This window comes from Eschrichtius robustus, chromosome 11, assembly GCF_028021215.1.
Source record: "Eschrichtius robustus isolate mEscRob2 chromosome 11, mEscRob2.pri, whole genome shotgun sequence".
NCBI classification, from domain to species: domain Eukaryota; kingdom Metazoa; phylum Chordata; class Mammalia; order Artiodactyla; family Eschrichtiidae; genus Eschrichtius; species Eschrichtius robustus.
The window spans coordinates 31,178,828-31,200,898 of record NC_090834.1 but is presented as its reverse complement, the minus strand read 5'-3'; the positions used below and the strand labels follow the sequence as shown (position 1 = coordinate 31,200,898).

The 22,071-nt window shown below is 37.7% G+C and overlaps 1 protein-coding gene across 1 annotated transcript; it reads left to right on the top strand.

Moving 5' to 3' along the window:
• The first annotated feature begins 7,453 nt into the window (after positions 1-7,453).
• Positions 7,454-8,752, top strand: LOC137772562 (probable G-protein coupled receptor 45). Its single transcript, XM_068556547.1, is given in 1 exon segment — positions 7,454-8,752. A coding segment is annotated over 1 exon segment (1,299 nt).
• Positions 8,753-22,071: the final 13,319 nt, after the last annotated feature.

Below are 22,071 nucleotides of genomic sequence, written 5' to 3'. Positions count from 1 at the left end.
AGCCAGCCTCGGTAAATTTAAGAAAATTGAAATCATATCAAGCAATTTTTCTGACCACAATGCTGTAAGATTAGAAATCAACTACAAGAAAATAAAAACTGTAAAAAAACACAAACATATGGAGGCTAAATAATATGCTACTAAACAACAAATGGATCACTGAAGAAATCAAAGAGGAAATCAAATGAGAAAGAAAGCATGATGATCCAAACCTATGGAACACAGCAAAAGAAGTACTAAGAAAAGTTTATTACATTAAAACCTTACCTTAGGAAACAAGAAAAATCACAAGTAAACAATCTAAACTCACACCTAAAGGAACTACAGAAAGAAGAACAAAGAAAACCAAAAGTTAGTAGAAGGAAAAAAATCATAAAGATCAGAGCCGAAATAAATGAAATAGAAACAAAGAAAACAACAGAAAAGATCAATGAAACTAAAAGCTGGTTCTTTGAAAAGAAAAACAAAATTGATAAGCCTTTAGCCAGACTCATCAAAAAAAAAGGTGCAGGGGAGAGGACTCAAATCAATGAAATTAGAAATGAAAAAGAGGAAGTTACAATGGATACCACACACATAAAAAGGATCATAAGAGACTACTACCAGAAACTATACACCAACAAAATGGACAACTGAGAAAAAATGGACAAATCCTTAGAAAGGTACTACCTTCTGAGACTGAACCAGGAAGAAATAGAAAAATATGAAGAGAATAATCACAAATACTGAAATTGAAACTGATTAAATAACTTCCAATAAATAAAAGTCCAGGACCAGATGTTTTCACAGGTGAATTCTAACCAACATTTAGAGAAGAGATAACACCTATCCTTTGAAGCTATCCCAAAAGTTGCAGAGGAAGGAACACTCCCAAATTCATTCTATGAGGCCACCATCTCCCTGATACCTAAACCAGACAAAGATATCACAAGAAAAGAAAATTACAGGCCAATATCACTGATGAACATCAACACAAAATTCCTCAGCAAAATACTAGAAATCTGAATCCAACAATATATGTAAAGGATCATATAATATGATCAAGTGGTATTTATCCCTGGGATCCAAGAATTTTTCAATATCCACAAATAAATCAGTGTGATACACCACATCAACAAATTGAAGAATAAAAACCTTATGATCATCTCAATAGATGCAGAAAAATCTTTTGACAAAAATTCAACACCCATTTATGATAATAGTTCTCAAGAAAGTGGGCATAGAGGGAACATACTTCAACATAATAAAGGCCATATATGGCAAACATACAGCTAAGATCAGAAAGAGAAATTAAAGAAACAATCCCATTTACCATCTCATTAAAAAGAATAAAATACTTTGGAATAAACCTATCAATGGGACAAAAGACCTGTACTCCAAAAACTATAATATGCTAATGAAAAAAATTGAAGATGACAAAAACAGATGGAAAGATATGCCATTTTCTTAGGTTGGCAGAATCAATATTGTCAAAATGACTATACAACCCAAGGCAATCTACAGATTCAATGCAATATCTATCAAATTACCAATGGCATATTTCTCAGAACTAGAACAAAAAATATTAAAATTTGTATGAAGACACAAAAGACCCTGAATATCTAAAGCAATCCTAAGAAAGAAAAACGAAGCTGGAGGAATCAGGCTCCTTAACTTCAGACTGTACTACAAAGCTACAGTAATCAAAACACTATGGTACTGGAACGAAAACAGAAATATAGGTCAATGGAACAGGATAGAATGCCCAAAAATAAACCCAAGTGCCTAAAGTCAATTAATCTACAACAAAGGAGGCAAGACAATGGAGGAAAGACAGTCTTTTCAGTAAACAGAGCTAGCAAAAGTGGACATCTCCATGTAAGAAATGAAATTAGAACATTCTTTAATACCATACACAAAAATAAACTCAGAATGGATTAAAGACCTAAATGTAAGGCCAGATACTATAAAACTCTCAGTGGAAAACATAGGCATAACGCTATCTGACATAAATCAAAATAAGATCTTTTATATCCACCTCCTAGAGTAATGGAAATAAAAACAAAAGTAAACAAATTGCACCTAATTAAACTCAAAAACTTTTGCACAGCAAAGGAAACCATAAATAAAATGAAAGACAACCCACAGAATGGGAGAAAATATTTGCAAATGAAACAACAGACAAGAGATTAATATCAAAAATTTACAAACAGCTCATGTGACTTAATAGCAAAAAAACAAGCAACACAATCAATAAATGGGCAAAAGACCTAAATAGACATTTCTCCAAAGAAGACATACAGATGACCAAGAAGAAAATGAAAAGATGCTCAACACTGCTAATTATTAGAGAAATGCAAATCAAAACTTCAATGAGATATCACCGCACACCAGTCAGAATGGCCATCACCAAATATCTACAAACAGTAAATTCTGGCCAGGGTGTGGAGAAAAGGGAAGCCTCCCACACTGTCGGTGGGAAGGTATTAAATGGGTACAGCCACTATGGAAAACAGTATGGAGATTCCTTAAGAAACTAATAACAGAGCTAGCATATGATCCAGCAATTCCACTCCTGGACATATATTTCAAGAAAAACATGGTTCAAAAGTATACACACACAGCAATGTTCATTTTAGTGCTGTTTGTAATAGCCAAGACATGGAAGCAACCTAAATGTCTATCGACAGAGGAATGGATAATGATGTGGTACCTGTATACAATGGAATATTACTCAGCCATTAAAAAGAATAAAATAATGCCATTTGCAGCAACATGAATGGACATGGATATTATCATACTAAGTGAAGTAAGTCAGACACAGAAAGACAAATATCGTATGATATCACTTATATGCGAAATCTAAAAATAATGATACAAGTGAACTGATTTACAAAACAAACAGACTCACAGACTTAGAGGATGAAATTATGGTTACCAGAGTTGGAATGTAGGGGAGAGGGATGGATTGGGAGTTTGGGACTGACATGTACACACTGCTGTATTTAAAATAGATAACCAGGAAGGACCCACTGTATAGCACAGGGAACTCTGCTAAATACTCTGTAATAACCTACATGTGAAAATAATTTGAAAAAGAATATGAACATGTATATGTATAACTGAATCACTTTGCTGTACACCTGAAACTAACACAATATTGTTAGTTAACTATACTCCAATATAAAATAAAAAATTTTTAAAAGAATTAGATTGATTAACACACTGTTGATCAAATACACTGAGGAAGGGGAATTGGTTATTGTATTTAGCAATGTGCAAGTTATTTGTTACTTTGAGAATAGCAATAGAAGAATGGGTATGAAAACCTGATTGAAGTGGGTTCAAAAGTGAAAGGAAGGAGAAGAAATGGGGTATAGGCAACTCTCTCAAAGAGTTTTGTTATACGTAGCACAGCACAATGTCTCAGTAAAAAGCTTCCCCCTCTCCGTGGTGAAAATGAGATGCAACCAAATCAGCTGCCCTGACTGATATAGGCTTCTTCTTCTTAAGAAAAGGACAGATGTCATAGAAATTTCAGCAGCAATTCATTTTGTGAAGTCTTGGAAGACAGAAAATATAATCACACTAACACTTGAGAAATAACACTTTTCTTTAAAAATGAAGAGGGTTATCTATCTGTTAATTTCAATTCATTCATATTGACACCAGATGGTCTTATAATAAACTATTCCTTTACTCTCTATATAGGTGAGGTGAGCCAGTCCTAAGTAGTAGTAGTAATAATAATAATAATAATAATAGAAGAAAAAGAAACATTCCTTGTCTAATCTTAAAAAAACCTTTATGCATATCAAATAAGCACTATTGTCAAGGTAATTGATTCTTGACTATCTGAAATACAGAAACAATAAAATCTGTGTATTGGGTTCAAATTCAAATGTAATCTGTCATTATTATTCTCAAATACGCAAAGCTTTACCAGAAATCAAAGTAAAAGCAGCTAAATATATGTTTAGTATTCAGAAATAGCCTTCAGATCATAGTACTTAAACTGATCAAAATAACCAGAACTTGATAGTATAGGAATAATTAATTTGATAATTATAATCACTTATTTGGATTAATGATGTTGTGATTTCATCAGTTTTAAGCAAGGAGAGATTTTGAAGGTGGAAAGAAATAATTAATAGATTTTGATCAATTCAGTCATGCTATCAACTGTCAGCGGGATGTACAAAATCCAATTTTTTGCTATCATTGTCAATATAGTTGTTTTCCACATGATTTATTTAATAGTAATGCCACATTTAAAAATTTCAAAATCTGTAAGATCATGTATTATATTACAGTATTTGTCAACTTTCTTTCTAGATAAATAATAAAAGTTTTGGTTTTAGTGTATATAATTCCTAACTCTTCACAAGTCAGTGTTTTACTTCCCTTGAGACTTAAGATTTTTTGCCCAAGAACTATGGACTGTTGCATCCCTGAAAATACCATAAAATGTGTACTTAAGACTAAATGGCTTCTCTTTCACATTCTTCTATCCATTATCTGAAGGAAAATGGAACAAAGTTTAGCCAGTTTTCCTTTCCTTTTGAATGCTTAGGTTGAATTCTCTGAAAACTTGTATGCATTTAAAAGGAGGTTAGACTCAAGCCCCTGTAATACCAAGGTGGGTTTAAAGTAACAGTTGTCAGTACTTAAATATTTCCTTCCAGGAACAGAAAGCAAGAGCCCAACTCGACACCCCTCAGAGAAATTGATTTATCAGTATAAATTCTTGGCTTTGCCAATATTGAATTTCAAATTATTAAATAAGCAACATCACAGTTAGATGCTTCTTACAGAAAATGTATAGGGCAATAGAAAAAGTGAGTCATTTGGTATGACCCATGCTAGTTTACAAAATGTGTGATCTATATGAAATAAATAGGAATGGAAAAGTAAATGTAGTATGTATATAGAGTTAAATTATGCTTGTGTGTGTGTGTGAGGGTAATACACCAATTATTATCTTTTATCAAATACCTACTTTTCTAAAGTTGAACATATCTATGCATTTGATTTTTCTCAATTTTTATAGAAAAAAAATGATATTGTATTGTCTTATTTTTTCAAGCAACTGAAAATCCAAGTGAAAGAAAATGTTCCCTTCTTACAATGGATGCTGCATCTCAGTGAGGTAAACAAACGCTTGGCTTGTAGATTTTTATGTTTGGCCAAGTCTTGTAAGTGAAAAGTAAAGGCTCAAATAATAGGAATACTAGAAATCAGACTTTTATTGAATTCAAACCCATGGCCAAATGCATGTTCAATAAGCTCAAAATATATCTACAGCCCAGAAATGTAGGTCAAGAGCAAATTTCAATTCATGAAGCACTTGTTCTTGAATACATACTCAAATTTTTATATTTGATGGATACTCATTTATACTCTGGGATAATTTGTGTACCTGTTTCAAAATTGGACCTATCTTAGGCCAGTAAGGCAAGCTAGAAGGTTAGTCCAGCAGATATTATTTTAATGATGATGAGATTAATCTCTTGAAAAAGACGTTGATTGTTAACTCCAAGGGAACAATGCCCTCTCTTTATTCAATGAGACGTGTTTTAGATGGCACTGAAGAAAAAAGTAAAGGAGAATTTTCAAGGTCAAGAGACTACAAACTAGGGTGATTCCTGAAAAAAAATTTGATCAAATTTCCAATTAATCCTCATATTGTTGTGAGGATTATTTGAGAAAAATACATGGAAAGCATTTCACATAGTGCTTGGCATAATTTAAATCCACAATTCAAATGCATGTTATTCTTATTACACGGGAAGAAGGAATGAGTACTTAAAACAATTTCAGAATAAAAGAACAGAGGTGGATTATTGGTGTGGTGGTGAGAAATACTCAAGAATTCCTTCAGATGGTGCCCAAGATGCCAAACTGGAAGACCCTGAGTTCACCTTTTCCTGCAAGCACACCAAAATTACAAGTATTTACAAAACAACTATCCATGAGAACAAGCTGAAGACTAGCAGAAAAGATTTTCCACAACCAAAGATATAAAGGAGGAACCACAACAAGAAGTGTGGGAGAGGCAGACCCACACCCCTGGATAGGCAATGCTCAAATGAGAGGAATCACAATTGCAGAGGTTCTTCACAGGAGTGGTGAGTCTCAACCCCACATCAGGCTTCCCAATCCAGGGGTCCTGCACAGGGAAGAAGAGCCCCTAGAACACTTGGCTTTAAAAGACAGTGGGGCTTGCATATGGGAGAGACAGAGGCCTATATGACACAGACACTCTGCTTTTAAAAGGCATGCACAAAATCTCACATGCTCTGAATTCCAGCACAGAGGAAATAATTTGAAAGGAGTCTGTGTCAGATCCATTAGTTGACCTTGGAGAACGACTTGGAGAGGCAAGAAGCTACTAGGACTCCCACTGGAAACATAAACACTAGTGGCAGCCATTTTTGGAAACTTGTTCTACCATGAGGACACTGGTGCTGACAAGGCAATTTTATTTTTTTCTTTTTTCTTTTTTTGGCTGTGTTGGTCTTCCTTGCTGTGCGCAGTCTCTTCTCTAGTTGCAGTGAACAGGGACTACTCTTCATTGCGGTGTGCAGGCTTCTCATTGCGGTGGCTTCTCTTGTTGCAGATCATGGGCTCTAGGCATGCGGGCTTCAGTAGCTGTGGCACGTGGGCTCAGTAGTTGTGGCACACGGGCTTAGTTGCTCTGCAGCATGTGGGATCTTCCCAGACCAGGGCTTGAACCCATGTCCCCTGTATTGGCAGGTGGATTCTTACCCACTGTGCCACCAGGGAGGCCCCAGCAGCATCCTTTTAAAGGGTTTATCTGGGGGGATAGTGTCCTCCTTTTCATCAGTGTTTCCAAAAGTAACATTCTAGCAGCACTACCGTTACCCAAAGTGTTACCATTAGGGAAAATTGGGGGAAGGGTACATGGGATCTTGCTGGATTATTTCTAAAAACTGCATGTGACTCCACACTTAAACAAATAGCAGCGGCATCAACTACCATTTATTCCCTCAACAAAATTTCTGTTGAACATCTTCTCTGCTGGGGACACAGCAAACCACACAGACAAAACCCTGCCCTCATGGAGCTGGGTCTCTACTGGGGGTTGCCTCGTCCAAAGCTTCACTGGATCAGGCTGTTTATAATTCAAGTTATAAAATACATGCTGATTATGGAAATGTTGATTACAATTTCTGGTTCCCCACAAGATAGGTCTGATCAGGTTTCCTGGGTTACATAACAAGGCTTGTTGTATTTGTGAAGACCAAGCCTTTTCCCACGTGGTAAATAAGTGAGTCAGCTACACTCTGATGTTTAAAATACCTGTAAAAGGTAAAAACTGCTCTATTCAACCCGTGCTTGGAAGGTCTAACCCCCTTCTCTTTCGTGCTTCTTTGCAACAGGCCAGTGAGAGCGTCCAAGTAGAAAGCTACGGACACAGTAGGTTGTCACGCAGATGATGAGACTGTGATTGATGAATCGCAAATCCCAGCCAGTTGCTCCCAAAGAGGGAGACTCCTTCCAGCCCTTGAAGCGCCCTCCAGATCCAAGACAACCGGGAGGAAGATGCAGCCAGCAGACAGAACGCGGCAGCCCCTGAAGCGCTGAGGCCCCTTCCTCTCCTTTCTGACCCAGCTCCAGGATTTCCTCCATAATGGCTTGTAACCGCTCGTCCATCGAGACCTACGAATACCTGCTGCCCAACGGGAGCCACGCGGCGGACTTCCGGGCACCCCCAACACCTGCGCCCCTCAGGATGTCCCTGGCGGTCCTCATGATGCTGATGATCTTGGTGGGGTTCCTCGGCAATGCCGTGGTCTGCATCATCGTGTACCAGAGGCTGACCATGCGCTCTGCCATCACCCTGCTGCTGGCCACGCTAGCCTTCTCGGACATCATACTGTCCTTGTGCTGCATGCCCTTCACCGTCGTAACCCTCATCACCGTCCGCTGGCACTTCGGGGACTCCTTCTGCAGTCTCTCGGCCGCGCTCTACTGGTTCTTCATCCTGGAGGGAGTGGTCATCCTACTCATCATCAGCATGGACCGTTTCCTCATCATCATCCAGCACCAGGAAAGGCTGAACCCCCGCAGGGCCAAGGTGATCACCGCCGTGTCCTTGGCGCTGTACTTCTGTGTCTCAGCCCCATTGCTGGGCGGCTGGCCGCTGGTGGAGGTGCCGGCGTGGGCCCCGCAATGCATGCTGGGCTACACCGAGTTGCTGGCCGGCCGCGCCAAAGTGCTGACTCTGGTGGGGGCCGCCTTCTTCTCGACCTTCGCCGTGATGCTCAGCTCCTACCTGGGCATACTGCACACGGTGCGCAAGAACGCCGTGTGCATGCACAACCAGTCTTACAGCCTGGACCTGCAGCTGCCGACCCGCACCAGCCTACGGCGGCTCCAGCAGCAGCAGCAGGTCAGCCTGGACCTGAGCATCAAAACCAAGGCCTTCACCACCATCCTGATCCTCTTCGTGGGCTTCTCACTGTGCTGGCTGCTGCACTCCGTCTATAGCCTGCTGTCCGTGTTCAGCCGGAGGTTCTACTGCAGACTCTCGTTCTACACCACCAGCTTCTGCGTCCTAGAGCTCAGCTACCTCAAGTCTGTCTTCAACCCCATCGTCTACTGCTGGCGAATCAAGAAGTTCTGCAAGGCCTGTCTGGAGCTGCTGCCCCAGACCTTCCAGATCCTCCCCAAAGTGCCTGAGCAGATCCAGAGGAGAATCCAGCCAAGCACCGTCTACGCATGCACCGAAAACCAGTACCCTGTGTAGGGGAGGGGCGGTTAGCCCCCCCACCCCCACCCCCCACTCGGCTTCCTGAGACTTCAGTGCAGTCAGCACTTGGTGGGGCCTCTTAAGTACAAAGGGACTTATTTGTTACCAGGTGAGCTGCTGCTTCCAAGTTTGCACCATGAATTATTTTTGTTTCTCGCTGAGGGTCTGATGGAAACTGGACGGTCAAGACAAAAAGGGAAAGGAGTGGGTGATGAAGGAGTTGGCCCAAACCTTAGGGAGGCGAGGGGAACAGGGAGGGAGGTAGGCTGTGGGGCAGGAGGAAGGCTCTGTCTAAAGAGTTCCCTCAAGACCTGCCTCGGAGACACCCATGGTGCCATGTTCTGATGTAAGAAACCCAAGTAGGTTCATCGCTGGGTCATCAGTCACTACTGGGTGCCAGCATTCTTCAGAGGCGTTTGTGTCTGTGGCATATGTTGTGGAAACTTGCAAGGTTCTTTACATTGGTCAGATGTGCATTTTGGACGATGCCAAATCACCCTTTCTATAAACCAAAGTCACATGGGAAGCAGAGGAGCCCCTGGGCTTTTCAGCTCCCCATGTGACACATGGGAGGCCTTGGTGGATCAAAGCCCAGAGAATGTTTGGGGGCAGCTCAACTGAAATGATAAGACCACCCCAGTGCACATCCTCAACCCTCCTCCTTGGACCGGCCCACCCGGCCCCTCGCCCTGAAGCCTGTCACCTCCCTGCCTGCCGTGACTGCTCCCGCCCCTTCTCTCTTTCTCAACTTTGGTCCCCAGGTCCCCCTTCTCCTCACTCCATCTGTCCCCATAAGCAGGAACCACGCTCCTTTTCCTGTGATTCATCTTTTCAGCAAGTACTTGTAGCGACTTGCTTTCAGTCTCAGAAGTGGTCTGGGGCTTTGTTTACATGTTTCTCTCCACACCCTGTGGCTGCCACATCACCCTGTTGCAGGACGTGTGGTGGGGGCACAACAAGCCCCCACCTCTGCCAGCCACTGCTGGGCTGCCCCTATTGACCTCTGTGTTCCTCTACCTCACTCAGGGCTGCAGGAGTCTGACTGCTGCCATCTGGGCCCCCTCCAGGGACCTTGGTCCCCCAGTCCAAGCAGGATTGGGATCCCAGGAAGGCAGCTGCCTAGAGAGGAAGGGACCCTTCAGCTTGTTCTGTACACCCAGTCTCTAACCCAGGGCCCCCTTTACCAGCGGGAGCTTCTGATGCTGCAGGTGACTTTCCTGAGTTCAGGGCATGCATTTGAGTCCATGAAGCTCTCTTTACAGTCTCAGATTCTCATGAAAGTCCAAAAGTGAGGTGGGCTCCCTGCCCACCAGGTTTTTCAGGACTCAGGCTCCACCCATCTCAGTGTGCATTGTCCCCTGGGGCATCGTCCTCACCTTTCATCATCTCCAAAAGTGTGGAGGAGGGTGGGATAAGGCACATCTACACTCCCCTGGTCTTTCCTGGTCTTCCCTGGTCCAGAGCCCAGTCACATGATCACACCAGCTGCAAAGGAGGCTGGGAGATCACAAGGCAGTTTTGGAGTCCTCCCTCTAGCTTATTAGTGCCAGAGACTTACCAGCCCACCAGAGGGCTGGAACTAGCCCCACAACACCCTGGGCCATGAAGTCAACTGTATCAGGACCTGACTCCACCCTCAGATGGGCTGGCAGCAACCCCAGGACACCCCGAGCTATGCAAACAGCCATGCTGGGACTTGGCCCCATGCACAAGCTGGCTGGCATCCACCACATGAATCAGGGCCTAGCAGCCAACTGGGCCAATGGCCAGCTACACCTACCAGAGCACCCACAGTAGTCAGTCCTCCCACAAGAGAAGGGCCCATGCAGTTCACATGAGGGGCACACCTGGATCATAGCTCTGGTGACCAGAGAGAAGTGTGCTGCTAGGCCACATAAGACATCTCCCACATAAAACCACTTCTCCAAGATCAAGAAACTTAACTGAATTACCTAATACATAGAAATAAACACAGAGAATTAAGCAAAATGAGGAGACAAAGGAATATTTTCCAAAAGGAGGAATAGGACAAAACCTCAGAAGAACTAAAAGAAGTACAGATAAGCAATTTACTTGATAAAGAGTTCAAGGTAATGATCATAAAGATGCTCGCCAAACCCAAGAGAAGAAAGGATGAACAGAGTGAAATTTTCAACAGAGAGTTAGAAAATTTAAAGAAGAACCAAACAGATCTGATGAATAGAAAAACTGAAATAAAAAATACACTAGAAGGAATCAGCAGTAGATTAGATGATTCAGAAGAACAGATCAGCAAACTTGAAGCATAGTATAAATCACCCAAGCTGAATAGATAAAAAGAAAAAATAATTTTTCAAAGTAAGGATAGTTTAAGGGGCCTCTGGGGCAACACCAAGTGTACTAACATTCACATTATAAAGGTCCCAGAAAGAGAAGAGGTAGAGAAGAGGCAGAGAATTTACTTGAAGACATAATAGCTGAAAACTTTCTTAGTCTGGAGAAGAAAACAGAATTCCAGATCCAGGAAGAACAGAGAGTCCCCCTAAAAATGAAACTAAAGAGTTCTACATCAAGACACATCAAAACTAAAATGGCAAAAATTAAAGATAAAGAGAGAATCTTAAAAGCAGCAAGAAAAAACAACTAATTATGTACAAGGGAACTCCCATAAGACTCTCAACTGACTTCTCAGCAGAAACTTTGCAGGCCAGAAGGGAATGATATGATATATTCAAAGTGATGAAAGGAAAACTCCTACAACTAAAAATATTCTACCTAGCAAGGCTATCATTCACATTTGAAAGAGAGAAAATTGTTTTACAGAAAGCAAAAACTAAAAGGCCTCAGAACAGCTAAACCAGCTTTACAAGCAATGTTAAAGGGAATTCTCTAAGCAGAAAAGACCACAGCTAGAAATATAAAAATATGACAGGAAAAATAATAGGTAAAGACAAACATACAGTAAACATAGTAGAGAAATGTAGTAAAATTATCCGAATCTACTACCATCTATCAATTATATGTTTTGTGTATTAAAGGGTACATAAAATAAAAAATATGTAAAACATTATGTCAAAAAATTTAATTTTGGGAGAGGGAGAGAAATGCATGGTTGTTAGAATGAACTCAAATTTAAGATTATATCAACTTAAAATAATCATATATATAGGTATATGTAGATATATATTTGGTATATATGAACCTCATGATAACCACAAACAAAAACCTAGGATAGGTACACACACACACAAAAAGGTGAAAGAATCTAAACATAACATTAGTCATTAAATTACAAAGGAAGACAGCAAAACAAGAAAAAAAGGAATAAAAAGAACTACAAAAACAACCAGAAAACAATTAACAAAATGCTAATAAGTACATACCTATACTTACTTTACAATCTCTTTATTTTTTTAAAATTTTTATTGGTGTATAGTTGATTTACAATGTTGTGTTAGTTTCAGGTGTACAGCAAAGTGCATCAGTTGTACATATGCATATATCCACTCTTTTTTAGAATCTTTTCCAATACAGGCCATTACATAATATTAAGTAGAGTTCTCTGTGCTATACGGTAGGTCCTTATTAGTTATATAATTTTGGGGGGGGGGTTCTATGTTGATTTATTTATTTTATTTATGGCTGTGCTGGGTCTTCGTTTCTGCATGAGGGCTTTCTCTAGTTGTGGCAAGCAGGGGCCACTCTTCATCACGGTGCATGGGCCTCTCACTATCGTGGCCTCTCTTGTTGCGGAGCACAGGCTCCAGACGTGCAGGCTCAGTAATTGTGGCTCACGGGCCCAGTTGCTCCGTAGCATGTGGGATCTTCCCAGACCAGGGCTCGAACCTGTGTCCCCTGAATTGGCAGGCAGATTCTCAACCACTGCACCACCAGGGAAGCCCTAGTTATCTATTTCATGTACAGTAGTGTGTATATGTCAACCCTAATCTTCCAATTCATTCCTCCCCCCCCTTATCCCCTGGTAACCATAAGTTTGTTTTCTACATCTGCAACTCTATTTCTGTTTTGTAGATAAGTTCATTTGTACCATTTTTTTTAGATTTCTCATATAAGTGATATCATATGATATTTGTCTTTCTCTGTCTGACTTACTTCACTCAGTATGACAATCTGTAGGTCTATCCATGTTGCTGCAAATGGCATTATTTTATTCTTTTTATGGCTGAGTAATATTCCATTTTATACATATACCACATCATTTTTATCCATTACTCTGTTGATGGACATTTAGGTTGCTTCCATGTCCTAGCTATTGTACATACTGATGCAATGAATATTGGGGTGCATGTATCTTTCCGAATTATGGTTTTCTCCAAATATATGTCAAGGAGTGGGATCACTGGATCATATGGTAGCTCTATTTTTATTTTTTTAGGAACTGTCATACTGTCCTCCATAGTGGCTGTATAATCCCTTTAACTGTCAATGGGCTAAATGTTCCAGAAAAAGGAAATAAAGTGACTGAGTGAATATTAAAAAAAAAAAAAAACAAGACCCATAAATATGCTGCCTACAAGACACTCACTTCAGATCCAAAGACACACACAGACTGAAAGTGAGGGGATAGAAAAAGGTATTCCATGCAAACAGAAATGAAAAAAAAAGCTGGGGGAGCAATACTTATATCAGACAAAGTAGACTTTAAAACAAAGACTAACAGGAAACAAAGAAGGTCATTACATAATGATAAAGGGATCAAACAAACAAGAAGATATAAGAATTGTAAAAATATATACACCCAACCTAGGAGCAACTAAATACATAAAGCAAATATTAGCAAACATAAAGGGAGAAACTGACAGTAATACAAGAATAGTAGGGGATTTTAATGCCCCACTTACTTCAATGGACAGATTATCCAAATCGAAAATCAATTAGGAAAACACTGGCCTTAAGTCGCATATTTTATTAGTTGACATTAATAGGTATATTTGGAACTTTTCATCCAAAAGCAGCAGAATACACATACTTCTCAAGAGAACATGGAACATTATGCAGGATACATCACATCGCAAAACAAGTCTCAATGAATTTAAGAAGACTGAAAACATGTTAAGCATATTTTCTGATTCAATACATTAAAAGGATTTTACAACATGAGGAAGGTTCAGTATCTCAGTATAAGGAAAACAGTCAGAATGATACACCGCATTAATAAATTGAATAATAAAAATCGGATTGTCATCGCAATACCTGCAGAAAAAGCTTTTGACAAAATTCCCCATCCATATATAATAAAAAACTCTCAACAAAGTGAGTATAGAAGGAACATACCTCAACATAATAAAGACCGTATATGACAAACCTACAGCCAACATCATACTCAACAGTAAAGGCTGAATGCATTTCCTCTAAGGTCAGGAAAAAGACAAGGATGTCCACTTTTACCAGTTTTATTCAACATAGTATTAGAAGTCCTAGCCACAGTAATCAGACAAGAAAAAGAAAAAAAAAAATGCACCCAAATTGAAAAGGAAGATGTAAAACAGTCACTATCTGCAGATGACAGGATACTATATGTAGAAACCCTAAAGGTGCCAACAAATAACCATTAGAACTAATAAATAAATTCAGTAAAGTTGTAGGATAAAAAATTCATATACAGAAATATGTTGCAGTTCTATACACTTACAACAGACCATCAGAAGAGAAATTAAGAAAACAATCAAATTTACAGTTGCATTAAGAAGAATAAAATACCTAGGAATAAATCTAACCAAGGAGGTAAAAGATCTGTACTCAGAAAACTATAAGACATTGATGAAAGAAATTGAAGTTGACACAAACAAATGTGTAAATACACTGTGCTCATGGAGTGGAAGAATTAATGTTGTTAAAATGACCTTACTACCTAAGGCAATCTACAGCTTCAATGAAATCCCTATAAAATACCAGTGACTATTTTCACAGATCTAGAAAAAATGATCTTAAAATTTGTATGGAAGCACAAAAGAACCCTGAATAACCAGGAAAATCTTGAGAGAGAGGAACAAATCTGGAGGTATTATGCTTCCTGATTTCAAACTATAATATACAGCTACAGTAATCAAAATAGTATGATACTGACACCAAAAAGACATATGGATCAATGGAACAGAATAGAGATTCCAGAAATAAACACATATTTTATGGTCAATTAATCTATGACAAAGTAGGCAAGAATATACAGGCGGGAAAAGATAGACTCTTAAATAAATGACCTTGGGAATACTGGACAGCTACATGTAAAAGAAACAGACTGGATCACTTTCTCACCCCATAAACTCAAAGTGAATTGAAGACTTAATTGTAAAACCTGAAACTCCTAGAAGGAAACATAAGCAGTACACTCTTCGACATTTGTTTTAACAATACTTTCTTGGGTCTGTCTCTTCTGGCAAGGAAAGCAAAAGCAAAAATAAACAAATTGGACTTCATCAAACTAAAAAGCTTTCCCACAGTGAAGTAAACTATCAACAAAATGAAAATGCCACCTACTGAATGGGAGAAGACATTTACAAACAATATACCTGATAAGGGGATAATATCCAAAATATAGAAATGACTCATACAGCTCAAAATCAAAAACCTGATTAAACGGGGTGGAGGACATGAATAGATATGTTTCCAAAGAAGACACACAGATGGCCAACAGACATTTGAAAATATGCTCAACTCACTAATCATAAGGGAAATGCAAAACTACAATGTGATACTACCTCTCACCTGTCAGAATGGCTATCATCAAAAAGTCAATAAATAGTGAATGTTGGCAGAATGTGGAGAAAAGGAAGAACCCTCAAGAACTGTTGGTGGGATTGTAATTTGGTTCAACAGCTCTAGAAAACAATATAGATGTTTCTCAAAAAACTAAGAAGAGAACTGCCATATGATCCAGCAATTGCACTTCTGGATATTTACTTGAAAAACAAAAACACTAATTTGAAAAGACATATGCACTCCAATGTTCATTGCAGAATTATTTGCAATATCCAACATATGTAAGCAACCTTTTTATCCATTGATAGGCAAATGGATGCATACAATGGAATATTACTTAGTTATAAAAAGTATGAAATCCTGCCATTTGCAACAACATGGAGGGACCTAGAGGGTATTAGCCTAAGTGAAATGAGTTGGACAGAGACAGACAAATACTGCATGATCTCACTTATATGTGTGATCTAAAAAACAAAACAAAGAAAGAAAACAAAGTAAAAGAGACTCATAGATACAGAGAACAAATGGGTGATTGCCTGAAGGGAGGGTTTGGGGGTGTAGGCAAAATAGGTGAAGTGTGTTAAGAGGTATAGACCTCCAGTTACATAATAAATAAGTCAGGAGAATATAATATATAGCATAAGGAATAGGTCGATAATATTGTAATAAGTTTTTACAGAGACAGATGGTTACTAGACTTATCATGGTGATCATTTTATAATTTAGGTAAATGTCAAATCATTATGTAGTACACCTAAAACTAACCTAATATTGTATGTCAACTATATTTCAATAATAAAACAAAACAATAATAATGGTAATAGTAAAAGAGTTCCTTCAGCAACTACCTTGGAGCCACACAGACTGGTAACCTTGAGCTATGTGTTAGCCCCTTCGGTCTTGCACATCATCAATCCTGTAGGCTACCGTGTACTACGACGGATAATAGGATCTTTAGTAGAAAAATTATAACTACATGTAAAGGGGGAAATGTAGTGTCTCACTTTACAATGGAAGGAAAGAGGAGCCCCCTCAGTTACAAGCCTTGCTTGTACACAGATAAGTTGCAGACATGGATAGTAATCATTCTATGTCCAGCACTTTACCGTACATGACCAAAAACAGCATGGTACCTGCATCCTAAATACTCCAGAGAATAAAAGATCTATATTAAAAAATTTAACATTTTAAAACCATATTGAAACTTTATGTTAAGAAATACTTAATAGTCAAAATATTATTGCTACCTTATACCATGTCAGATTTTTTAAAGGAGTAAGTGTGAAAGAAATTCAAAATATAAACTGATGTTTTAAAATTACTTATGAGAAGATAGAGGTATAAAAAGAAATTATTCTAAGCCTGGAAATATCTAATATTTATTTTCAAACTTGAATTTATATATTACTAAATTTGAGGTAATGGATACTACTAGTGTTATGGTAATTATGATGTCTTCAGGGAAGCATTAAAATTCAGCCTAACCCTTACATTGCATAGCATTTTCTGAGTTCAAAATTGCACGCATTAATGCAAATTCAGAAGTTCTGGTTGTTATCTGTTTTGTATTAATTTTTTTTCCAACTAGGTGAGTCTAAAAGTAAGGAGGAACCAAAAACAAATGCAGTTTTCCTACAGAAATGCCTTAGCTATTACATGGTCCTTTACACTAAAAGCTTTGGAAAGGTGGTATTTTAGCTTTTTATGTTTCTAACACTAATTGCTACTTCTACACACTGCAACACTCTCAACTAAGTTTTGTGATTTATTTTTAAAGAAGAACCTATTTTGAGAAGAGATTTGAAAGTTACATACTATGAGGACCTGTATTACCTTCTGCCCACTTGTTAAAAGATTGAGTCCTGGACAATCTCATTTTTGGTGGTATATTACAATTATGATACAGTACTGCGAAATGAAAGCTGTTTTTTTCTCCAAAACTTAATGTCTTGTATTGTCCATGTTTCTTTTTAATCAGAAAAAAATAGAATGAATACCACACTCACTGAAGGTTTGAAAAGTCCTTTGGTTAAAACAGCAATGACAGAGGTGATCCATGTACAAAACACAGTTCAGGGCTAAAAATCCAATCACAGAGATGCTAGAAATGAAGGATGCTAGAAATAATAAGGAGCCTATAAGGTCAATTTTATCATCTAATCAAAGTTTGTGTTACAGTAAAATCATTTTGTTCTTGTTTTTAAATCAAATTTTAAGGAGCAACACTGAGTCCTAATTTTTACTGAATAAGAAATTTCATTTTATTTGCAAATTTGAAATCATTAATTTGAAATCTGTTTGTGTAAGATTCAAAATAAAATTGAGGATTTACTTGCCTCAAATTCTTTATTGAACAAGTGAGTGGGAATGTGGTATGGAAGTTTTAAAAATAAACACAAATTATCCAGGGACTTGTGACAAACCACAAACTCTGGCAAAAGGAAATTATAGAGTTTTACTTTAAGAAAAGAATGTAACTAAAAGTTGTGTGTAAATCATTTTAGTTTTGCAAGGTCAATTTCAAATACAATTGAGAGTCTGTAATTGTAAATGCACTTCCTTTCTACTCCTGGAAATACACCTATCACACTAAAGCATAATACTGCATTTATTTCATGTAATTGTTGTGCTGGCCATAATTGTTTGTCATGACTTTCTCTTAATTCACCTCACCTCACAGTTACAAATACACTCCTATATTGAAGGCTAACAATGTTGGAACTCCAATCTTATCCTCTGTGCTTAACTCCATACCCATATAACCAGGTAATTTTGAATATTTTACCTGAAATTCTCAAAGTAAATTTAAATGTGCAGAAATGAATTTACTATCCTTCTGACACCTGTAAAACTTAACATGATTAAAGGTTACCAGTACCAATCAGATAACCTGAGATAAATCTTCCCTTTTCTTACCTGGGAAAGGAAATACACTCCAACAGAGCTATCTACTCCAACTCCATAAATAGCTCTCATTCCTCTCTCTAATTACAGCACTTCTAGCCAATATAGGGGTGGATACATTACCCATGCCTGACCAAACTACTGCATGAATATGTAAAAATTATAAAAATAATTAAAATGTTAAAGATTGAAATTCTTCCTATTCATGTAGTTTAGAGTTTTATGGACATCTGTTCAATTTATCTTTTGTATCATTTTATAGAACCCTACTTTATTTCTGGTATGGCTTTTTGCCTTATTGTCTATTTTGTCAGATATTAATGCATTCTTACCAGCTCCAAGTTGTTTTTCTTCTAGTATATCTTTTTTACCCTTTGACTTTCAATCTTTCTCTTTTTCTGTATTGTCCATATATAGCAGTAAATACCATATAGCTACACTTTCTAAACATATATCGGGTGATGATCTGCCATTTGTGTTTTGAGACTTCAGTCAATTTTTAGATTTTTTCCTTACTATTATGTACTTTCTATTTGTCCCTCTTTTTCACTTTAATTTTCTTTTTCTGTCTGTCTTGCCTTCTTTTGCAATTACTCGGTATGTAGTTTTATTTTCTCATTCTATTTTCCCTCTACTTGTTGAGAAGCTATGTAGTCTATGTCTCTTTTTATTGATGTATAATTTACATACAATGAATAGCTCAGGTCTTCTATGCACAATTTGATCATACTGAAAATGCACCTATATAATCTATATTAAATCAATATATAGAACGCTTCCATCACTCCTGAAAGATCCTTTGTTCACCTTCTCAGTCAAACCATCTCCACCCCTTGAAACAACCATGCATCTGATATCTATTACAGATAGCACAGACTAGTTTTATCTGTTATAGAACTTCATATAAATTGAATCATACGGTAGACTCTCTTTTGTACTGGGCTTTTTTCACTCATCCATCAGTACCCATGTATCAGATGTTTATTGCTTTAAATTGATGAGTAGTACTCCATTGTATGAATGTACTATAATTTTGTATTTTGGGTTTTGCTTTATTAAAATACATTCTCCTGTTCATGGCCATCTGAGCCATTTACAGGTTTTGGTTACTGTGAATAAAACTGCTCTGAATGTTTTTGTTCAAGCCTACGTGGGGGTGTGTGCACACAGAGTTTCCATTTCTTTTGGATAAATAACTAGTTGTGGAATTACTGAGTCATAGGGTAGATGCGTGTTTAACTTTTTAAGAAAGTGACAACAGTTTTCCAAAGTTTTCAACCATGCTCATCCTACTCCCTACTTACAAGCTTTGTGGTTTATTCTTTTCTTCTTACAAACATATGTATTATTATTGTTTCACAAGTTTGTTTAAATTTACCCACACATTTGTCAATATCTTTGTCACCAAATATTCTGGCATCAACCACAGATCTTCCCCATGGGATGATTTTATTTCTTCCCCAATTCCTGCCTTGATATGTTATCCTGTGAGTGTCAGCTGACAGTAAAATCTCTCAGGTTTTGCCTTTATAGTATCAGTATTTTATCCTCATTCTTGAAGAATAGCTTCTCTCAATATTGAATTCTTGAGTGTTCATTTGTCTCAGAATTTGGAAGATACTCCACTGTCTTCTGGTTTCCATTGGTGCTGTTAAGAAGCAGCCATCAAAGTTAATTATGGTGACTTTGGAGGTGATTTCTGTTTCCTCTCAGGCTATTTTTCCTTCTTGCTGTACAGTTTCAATATTACAGGTCCAGGTTGGATTTATCTTCACTCTTCACTAATCTGTTGAGATATACGGAGCTTCTTAGATTTTTCATTGTTTCACTTCCAGTGTTGCTTCTTTCCATTTTTATTCTTGTCTTCTTCTGGGACTCTGAAAGGCTATATGGTGTAACTTCTCACTCTCTCGTCCCTGACTTTTAAGCACTCTGTTGTATCTTCATCTCTCTGAATTCTGGATAATTCTTAAAATGTATTTTCTGTCTTAAAGTTCTCTGTTAAACTCTGGAATTTAGTCTATCCTTTGAGTTTTAAAATTCAGTTAGGTGTATAATATATTGTGCACACACATGTATTTATAATATTTCTACAAGTCTTATTTTGTTATATTTAACTCTATTATTCTTTGTAGTTTTTTGTTCCTTGCTTTTATTTTTATTATGCTCTTCATTTCCTGAAATGTATTTAATGTAAATATATTGTATTCTTTGCCACCTGATAATTCCAGTTGAAATATATGTTAACCCAACATATTTTCTGAAACTTTTGTGTGTCTCATTCCAGGGGCACTATTTCATTATGTACTATGTAACTTTTTATTGTCAGCAGCATATTCTCATTGGAATTGCATGTGTGGGACATTTTTATGCTTTTGTTGATGTTATGAGTTTGTTTGAAAGCCTATCATCTACAGACCGTTTTAAATTCAATTATCTGCTTCATATTTTTCAGACCAAACAATTACTATGATTTCAGACATAAATCAGGGGTTACCTGGCTCATAAAAATTTATCTGGAGAGACTATTTCCTCCCACCTACCCAATATCAATCTCCAGTTCATTTGTTTACTATTCCCTCTTAGTAGGGAGTTTATTTAGTATTTAATTTTACACTGAGACTGGTCCCTTGAGGTCCCACCTTTCTATAAAAGTCTTTTCTAAGATGCTCCATCTTTAGCAGAGAGTAAGCTTTAAGTACTATTCCCTGAAGCTCAAGGTTTCCACAGTGTGGCAGAAACTTTTCGTTGGAAAGATCGTTTTGATATGCACTACTAACAGTAGTATTTTTGCTTTCACTTTATGAGCTCCATAAAGAAAACATCCTTTCTTGCAATGTCAGATCAGAAATGCATTTTAAAAGGTTTTGAATATTATATTGAGCATTTTAGTTCTTTCGTTTGGAAGATGCTAAGTCATTTGCCATATTGCTAGAGATGAAAGACCTTAGTTTTCTTTACCAGCTAATTCTTTCTCCTATTTCAAGACTTAGTTCAGGCATCATGCTTCCTCCAGGAAATCTTTCCTATCAGTCCAGAATAAGAACAGTTCTTGTGCTCCAAAAGTACCTTAAATATTGCCATTTTATATTTAAATTATCTCTCTATGTGACCTCTGCCACCATTAGACTGTTGACCCTCTTGGGAAAGAATCATGACATATATCTCTTCCTTCAAGGGCTGCACAGATTATGGTAGGGACTCATTAACATTGTTATATTAATTACTTGACCAGCCCCCTCACTCACAGATATGCAAAGTTCTGACTCTTTTCTGTTTCCCTGGTTTCCCTTTAAAGCAACTACCTCTTGGACTAGCAATCCCAGTTCTAGTGCTTTTAGCTTTTTATCCCCACCTTTTCACCTTATGTAGTTACCATTTATGTGTGTGCATGTGTGCAGTGAGAACACTTAAGATCTACTCCCATAGCAAATTTCAATTATATAATATAGTATTAGTAACTATAATCACCATGTTTACATTAGATCCCAGAATTTATTCATCTTATAACTGAAAGTTTGTACCCTTTGGCCAACATCTTCCCATTGATCCCCCACGCCACTCCCAGCCCCAAGAAACCACCATTCAACTAGTTCAATATTTTTAGATTCCACATATAAGTGAGATAATACAGTATTTGCCTATCTTTGGTTGGATTATTTCACTTAGCATAATGTCCTCCAGGTTCATCCATGTTGTCTCAATTAGCAGAA